Genomic DNA, 8266 nt, shown 5'->3' on the forward strand with positions numbered 1-8266 from the left:
TTCTGTAAAGATAATTTAAAAATTAGGAAAAAAATCCTTCACATTTTTTAAAAAATATTAAGAGGAACAGTTTTCTCACAGGTTAATTTAAATTTGGGTTGCTAGTGACTGGAAGCAATTGCCTGTATAATGGCTTGCTGCTTCAATGTTAAAATTAGAACAAGGCCAAGTCTAGTGAATAGAAGTCCACACAAAGAATCACTATTTTTGTTCCTTCCTCTTGTACCCAGCCGAAAAGGAATGGGGGAACTGGCAACCTAACAGAACCAACTGTTACTGCCATCTTTCACTTCAGCATAAACTAACGTATGTGTTTCACAAAGGGAGGAAAAGGACCAAATTAAAAAAAATTTCCATCTGTGAAGATTTAGTGCTAGTAAAGACCATCTACTTAAAATTAATTGAAAAGATAAAATATTGTAATGCCTTTTGATACGAGGAAAATGTATTTTATTAAAGTATTTTAGACATTTTAATATAATGACTTGTTTATGACACTGAGTCAAGTGGATACCTTCTCTTACAAATATAATGATTGGTTTTTTAAAAATTAACTTGAAGTGGAAGACAAAGCCCTCCACCAAAATTTTTCTATTCTAAAAACCTTAAACAAACCTAGGTTTATCACTCTGATAGAGACTAATCAAAACAAAATTCTTTAGGTTTTATTTCTTTCTTCCCAGAAGGTAGAATTATCCAACTAAAGATATTTCTTAAACAACAAAAGATAGGTCATCATTTTCTAAGCTGTGTGTTTTTGTTGGATCAAAGCATGAAATGCCACATATTTGTAATAAAATACTTGAAGTACACTGAGCCATAGAAATTTCTTAAATATTGAAACAACCTTATTGGGATCTTTGTATGACAAAGAAATTTCTGTTTTCATTCTTAACATGAAACACTTAAAAAGATTATATTTCTTAAAACTTAACACATTTCTAGTAAGAAATCTCAGCAGTGTATATTTAAATACAAACAGAAAACACACATTTTTTATTTTTTTCCTTTTAAGACCTTTATAGACTCTGGTAGAATACAGAATAAAAGTCTTTGTAAAAATAAATTTACTCTTAATTTTTCTCTGTTTAGCTCCTATGATTACAGTCATTTTGTGTATTGTATTTAACACATAGCAGTAACTATATGCAGGTTTCATAGCTTTTGAGAAGAGGTATTTTACATTTAAGTGACTTTTCTTGTATTATTATATTTGACTGTGGTGTGCTAATACCTTCTGACTTTTACACAACTCCCTGGGTATCCCGAGTGGTGATAATTTGTGAAGTAAAATTCACAGAAGACCGGGCAGCATTGTGGTTGGGGACCGAGACATGGTGATATACTAAGGTCAGACCCTGGGGTCCAGCCTTTTTGGGATCAAATCTAAGTTTGTATGACTTGAGCAGCTATGTAACTAGTTTAGACTTTGGTTTTGTTGTCTTCAATTGTAAAAGAAGTGTTGTTAGAAGTTTAAATGAAAGTACACATATATAAATTTATATATGTTATATATATTAATTTAAGGTATATGTGAGTATATACACATATATGCACACATATAATGCATAACACATGTACATGTACACCTTAGAACAGATCCTAAGTGCTACTTAAATATTAACTATCATTATCAGTCCAAATGATAAGATCGTTCTTTCTTTTCCTCAAAGGGGTAAAGGTTGCAACAAAATTTCACCCATAAGAAATGGAATAAACATAAAATGAGACTCTCTGAAGCAATAGCTGACTTAGTAGGCTAATAGTTTCCTGAACCCTTAACTAGTTTGTAGAACTGGCAATAGAGACTGTTAATGAGGTTTCCTTTTAGAGAGGATGGTCTGGATTAATGGCTCAGGAAAGATTAAGGGAGCCCTTAGAACCACTGCCTCTGAGTCCATTCAGTTACCAAAACAATAGCTTTGCATGTAAGTATAATCTCATGTCAACAAGAATGCTAATATTTGGGGTGTGTGTGTGTGTGTGTGCGCGCGCGCGTGTGCGTGTGCTGGTACTGGGGCTTCAACTCAGAGTCTCTCTTGCTCAACTTCTTCCCTCATGGCTAGTGTTCTACCACTTGAACCACACCTTCACTTCCAGCTTTTGTTAAGTCTGTCCCTGGCTGCCTTTGATCCTTGATCCTTAGATCTCAGTCTCCTGATTGGCTAAGATTATAGGCATGAGCCACTAGCACGTGGCTGGACAGTGTAGGGTGCTATCTACTGAGTCAGGAGCAATGCCTAGCAAATAGTGATTGAGCTGAATGAAGGAAAACATTTACCTTTCCTTTCAATGGGACTAATACTAAAAGCAAAACAAAATGTCATGCTTTGCTACTTTTTGGCAAACTTCTGGCCCTGAGAATGCTGGTAAGCAGTTTCTTGGCCTAGGAACAGCATTGGAGGGCAAGAGGTCAAACATGCACATTTAACAAGTTTCTCATAAATCTGGGATTTGGTGAAGCATAAAGAACTTTTTAGGTGAGAGACTCCATAAGCATTTGGCTTACTTTCACCATTCCACTCACAGTGTGGGTTGGCTAAAATAACCAGTTTGACACGATCCATTTCAAATGTGAGGTTATAATGTATAATTTAGCTTACAACTTCAGTGAGTGGCTTTAAATAATATCACACTCATAGAACTATGTACGATTTAATTAAATCTAAACACATACTCCTTTTATGTCTATAGCAAATAAATAGGTTTTGGTTTGTTTTTGTCAGTTGTGGGGCTTGAACTCAGGGCTTGGGCAATGTCCCTGAGCTCTTATTCAAGGCTAGCATTATACCACTTTGAGTCACAGCACCACTTCTGGTTTGAGTGGTTAATTGGAAATAAGAGTCTCATGGGAACTTGTCTGCCCTGGCAGGCTTGGAACCACGACCCTCAGATCTCAGTCTCCTGAGTAGCTAGGATTACAGGTGTGAGCCACCGATGCTCAGTGTAAATACTATTTGAAAACAGAAAAGCAGCTCATTTTACAGCAAAAGTTAGTAGATGATTTGAATGAGGTCCTAATTTTCTTTGTAATGAAAGCCAACAGACAGTATTAGTCATCTTAGCCTCAGCCATACTAATTCTACTTGCCTTTCCAAATATAATGAAAACGGCAAACAACCTCAAAGTGTATTATTAATTAATTAGAGATGATTTTTAAAAATACTTTACATTATCTCATTTACCTTTGGTGTTTGCAGACATTAATAATCACCAAAAAGTCCTCACTCAATTATAATGTGTATTAGCATATCATGTCTTACCCTAACACTCTGGGCCTAGAAGGGAAAAGACGAGCATTTACAAGTAAACTACAGCAGAAATATGCTTTAGACACCTATCTGTAATAATAGAAAACAATTAGGCGCAGTCTAATTGGAATGAGCCTCCAGGTTCATTTCATTCCAAGTTACTGGTGCTCTTTTTCCTATATCCAAAGCTCCATGTAGAAAAGGGTTCTTAGAATTAAAACACTAGGGCTGGGGATATGGCCTAGTGGCAAGAGAGCTTGCCTCGTATACATGAGGCCCTGGGTTCGATTCCCCAGCACCACATATACAGAAAACAGCCAGAAGTGGCGCTGTGGCTCAAGTGGCAGAGTGCTAGCCTTGAGCAAAAGGAAGCCAGGGACAGTGCTCAGGCCCTGAGTCCAAGGCCCAGGACTGGCCAAAAAAAAAAAAAAAAAAAAAAAAAAAAAAAAGAATTAAAACACTATTGACGATGGTATAGTTTAGGTTGGCCATGGGACACCTAGGGTAGACATTTTATGTTACTGCACAATAACAAAAGTTTACATCCATGCATACAGGATCTGATAGGAAGGAACACACTTAGGGTTTAAGGCTGACATTGGGAAGCAACCATTTCTACAATGGTGGTCATTTAACTTTACACAGTGTCACCTGTTGTAAAAAAGGATTTCTTCTTCAACAATGTAATCATAGGAGGTTATTTTCTTTTATTTCACATTTGTCAGGTGTTTTTTTTTTTCACTTGTGTGTTAGGCAGAGGCACTTTAGGAACTATGAATTGCCCTTAATAAGAGCAGTTCATAAATATAAGAGGTGGAGTTTCAGTTAGCATTGGTAAATGTGTCCAGACATTAAAATGAAATTGAATTAAAAAAGAAAGCAAATCATTAGGGTTTTTTTTTAAAGCCACTAAATCTTGTAAACAGAATCACTGCTCTCTGACTTGAGGAAGTTACATTTTTTTTAATGGAAAACTAATAGCTATCACCCACTTACATCCTGGCAAATCAACACTACCGCTTTCCCACGTTAAGGTCTGATGGTTTTGTTGTTGGAGCTTGTAAAGCTTTTACAATTCCTGATGAATGAAATACTTCAGTTAGGTTTGAGTAGTTTGTTTCAAAGTGTTGTTATTTTACCTACATGTTCCAAAGAGTCGGGAGAGAGTAAAGCAAAGACAAAAGGTCAATGAAACGTATCAGAAGTGTTTAGCAAAGTGTATATAAAAATGCAAAGACTCAAAACAACATGCACTCGGTGTTGGACGTGTAAAGAGCGGCTGTCCTCACTTCTGGGATTCCTCGGACTCTTCTCTCGTTCTTCTCGCCCTTTGCGCTCACTTAGCGGGCACATACTGCACCTGCCACAGCACGTTGGACAGGAGGTCCTGGTACAGGCTGAGGAAAATCCAACCCGGTAGATACATCAGGGTGATGAGGCCCATGAAATTCAGTGGATAGTGCGAATAATCCCAAGAACAAGCCCCGCAGGTGCGCAGCCCCAGCCCCCAGGACAGCTCCCAGGCGTAGATGAACAGCACGTAGATGGGCACCCGCTTCCACGTGCCCCACCCGCGGTGGTAGTGCAGGTGGAAGTAGAGCTTCTCCACCACGAAACTGCAGCTGCCATACATCAGGAAGGACCAGAGCGACGTGTGGCCGCTCGCAGTGGCCCTGCCCCCCGCGCCCAGCACGTTAAAGAAGAAAGTGAAGAAGATCTCATCCAGGAAACCGTGCATCCCAAAGAAAAGGAAGCGAGGCAGGTCCGGCAGGCCCTGGCTCGGGGCTCCTCCGGGGCCGCTGGGCCCTCGGGGGCGGCGGCGGCCGCTGTCAGTCGGCGGCGGCTGCGCCCCGGGTCGCCGGTACCTCCGGTATCGCAGGCGCAGGAAGCGCTTCAGGAAGACTTGGCAGTGGTAGAGCGCCAGCACGTAGTGCAGGGCCAGGTCCAGCGCCCGGTCCAGCGGCCCCGGCGCCGCGCCGCCGCCCCCCGGGCCGAGCCGCAGCGCCCGGCCCGCCAGGGTCTGCAGCCCCACGTGGGCCGAGGGGAAGAGGAGGAAATCGAAGAGGAAGGCGCTGGGGCAGCGCGGCCGCCGCAGGTAGAGCTGCTCCAGCGCCAGGTGCGTGAGCGAGTGCAGCAGGCAGCGGTAGGGCGAGGAGAAGCCGAGCATCCGCAGGTCGGGGCTGCGCGCGAAGCCCCGCGCAGAGGTCACCAGCACGTCCAGCGCCACGCCGTGCATCCCGTAGAAGTAGAGGCGCATCCAGGCGGGCAGCGCCGTGCCCTCGCCCCGAGCTTCAGCAGTGGACAGCGGCTCCTCCGGCCACTGGGTGGCCGCCTGGCTTCCCAACCCGCCTGGGGTCCCCGATCGCTGAGCCGCACCGGATCCCCGAGCGGACCCCGCGCTGTCCGCGTCGCTGCCCGCCATGGGCTCCGAGGCTAGCCGGGAACCGGAGCCCGTGCCGCCGCCGCCGCTGTTACTGACACCGCCGGGCGGCCGAGCCCCACGCTGCAGCTAGCCGGCCCCTGTGGGTCCCCCGAGGGTGCGCAGTGGGCTCCGTCCTGGCTGGGGTCCCGCCAAGGGGGAGCTGATGGTTTGGGGGGGTCTTAACTCGCGGATTCCCTCCCCCCCCCCCCACTCCACCCCGTGCCGGCCCCGCCGCGCCCTCTTCTCCAGTTCCCAGTGAAGTGCGGCGCCCGCGATCACCCTGCGCGGCCTATTGGAGTCCAGCGAGGGGAGGCGACGCCCAGGCTGGCAGCGCCGAGGCCGAGGCCGGTCCTAGCCCCATCCCCTCCGTGGCTGTGGCTCAGCCTCGCCCGCCTCTGCCGTAGGCTGGGGTGGCGTAACGCGTGCAGAGAACAGCCCTGCCCCCCCCCCCGGCCCTTCCCACACCCCTCTCCGCCCCGCCGACCTCTCCCGTCTTCCAGCCCCCCCACCTCCTGCCCCGCCCCGTGTCCCGCGTCCCTGGTGCCGGGTCCCGGGTCCCGCGCAGGGCCCAGCGCGCTTCTCTGTTCCCCGCGGACGCGCCCGGGTGTCTTCCACTTCGCGCCTCCGTAACAGGTGCGAGTGATTGGGCTGTGGGGTAGAAACCTGCGCCAGGCCTGGGCTGCCTGGGATAAGTGGCCGGTTGCCACTGGCCGGAGTCCGGGCCCAAGACCAAACTGGGGCTGTGTATTTAATTGAATGCTCTTGTTCAAAGCCAGCGGTGTCCCAGCCCCAGAGAGTAAAGCAGAGCAGGGTCCCTGAAAGGCTTGAGGGAGGCGGGGGGGGGGGGGGGGGGCGGTGTCTGAGCCAAGGCTGCCTTCTCTCCTGAGCCAGGCTGCCTTCCCTGGGTAGTTGACTCAGGGACAAGGACAGAGGCCTGAAAGTCCCCCAGAGTTTGCCAAAGGATTTGGGGCAGGTGGGATGGGGCAAGGTGAGAAGAAGAGGAAATGCCTTTGGCTGGCCTTGGTGGGCTGGCTCTGGCGGGGGGTTGTAGGGGGGGGGGCAGGGGGGAGAGTGGCCCTGCTTCCTCCACCGCTGGGTTTTGTCTATGCAGAATTGGGTCAGCCCAGGAATGGAGAGAAAACTAGGCTGTCAGGTCAGGGATTTCTTTTTTCTGTCTTTTCTTCCCCCCCCCCCCTTCCTCCATCCCTCTCTTGCTTTTCTTTTTTTCTTTTTCATTTCTTTTGCTTTCTTTTTGGATGTAGCAAAGCTGGAGGGGTCTCAGAATGTTGCTGTAATGGATGCCACCATTTTCCCTAATTTTGAGTCAGAGAAGAATTGGAAAGAACCTTAAAGGTAAATTATACTTATTATCTCCCTTCCCTTCCCTCCCTCCCTGTCCAAATTCATGTCTAGGCAGAAACTAGGTAACAGTTTTAATCTGTGAAGTGTTCAGATTCTCCTTGGATAAAAATGTTTTCTAGAGATTTATGTTTTTTGTCTTCTTTTTTGGGAAGCATTTTCAGGGCTGGTCTTCCAATTCTAAGGCGACTTCACCCCTACTTCTTCCTCTTACTTATTTCAACCCTTGTTGTTAAATCTGTAGCAGCAACTTTTGTGAGTTAGGTAAGAAAGATTAAAGCTTGGGGAGAAGAAGAAATTACTGTGATAATCAATGAAGAAAAGATTACTGTGATAATTAGCATTTGTATGAAATCGAGGTCTGGAAATCTTGTTTTAACTTTGTCAGCATGTTGCTTATTTTGCTGACTTCGTGGGTAACTGTCCTGTGTGGAAATTGTCACCCTGGGTACAGAAGTGGTAGCTAATAAGAGAGCTCAGGGAACTTGCTTCAAAGTAGAAACACACGTTGCTGCCTAACTGTCTGTGCAATTGCAATTAAGAGAAGAAATAATATAATAACATGCAGCCACTCTTTTAGACATCTATAATTTAATTGAAATGATAGGAAAACAGATGGACTACATAGGCATGTACACCTATAATCCCAGCTCAAGATGCTGAGGCAGAAGAATTACAAATTTGAGGCCAGCATGGATTATGAGTGAGGTCTTGTCTCAACAATAACAACAAAAGATCAGTAAAGAATCTAGTAGACTTGTGTTAAGCCCACTTAATACTAATAGTAAATAATTGTGATTGACTACATGCCAAGTTAAGTGTAGCTTTTGACTCGTGATGCTATTCAATAAACTCCACTCTGGATCCAGTTTATCATCTATAAAAACAAATGGACTCATTCTACTTAATTGCTATTGAGACAAGGGAAGACAATTCATTGTAAATATAGCATGCACTTAGCCATTCAGACATGTTGGATTGAACTTGGATAGTTTTGAAATACTAAATTAAACGTCAAAGATTCATGTCATCTGGTTCTAACTTTTCTCATAGATTGCATGAAAAATGTGCGAAGTCTAATTTTTAGTCAAGAACTTATCCAGGATAACCTTTTGAATTAAAGGAAAATGGAACTTTTGTGTAAATATGAATGTATTTGTGTATAAATATGTATACATACATTCACATGAAGATGCATGTGTGTGACAAAGGAAAACAGAGAGGTGGAGGAGAG

The 8266-nt window shown here is 45.1% G+C and overlaps 1 protein-coding gene across 1 annotated transcript; it reads right to left on the reverse strand.

Annotated features, from left to right (window-relative positions):
* Positions 1 to 3961: 3961 nt before the first annotated feature.
* Tmem229a (transmembrane protein 229A) lies at positions 3962 to 6097 on the reverse strand. The gene has a single exon (XM_048340159.1). It carries the CDS (start codon positions 5671 to 5673, stop codon positions 4588 to 4590), a length of 1086 nt encoding a protein of 361 aa, XP_048196116.1. The 5' UTR covers positions 5674 to 6097; the 3' UTR covers positions 3962 to 4587.
* Between the last annotated feature and the right edge of the window lie 2169 nt (positions 6098 to 8266).

The sequence above is a fragment of the Perognathus longimembris genome, chromosome 2 (assembly GCF_023159225.1).
Source record: "Perognathus longimembris pacificus isolate PPM17 chromosome 2, ASM2315922v1, whole genome shotgun sequence".
Taxonomy (NCBI): domain Eukaryota; kingdom Metazoa; phylum Chordata; class Mammalia; order Rodentia; family Heteromyidae; genus Perognathus; species Perognathus longimembris.

Bases quoted from the DNA above. Each gene is read 5' to 3' on its own strand.
- Tmem229a (XM_048340159.1), bottom strand. From the start codon at position 5,673: ATGGCGGGCAGCGACGCGGACAGCGCGGGGTCCGCTCGGGGATCCGGT.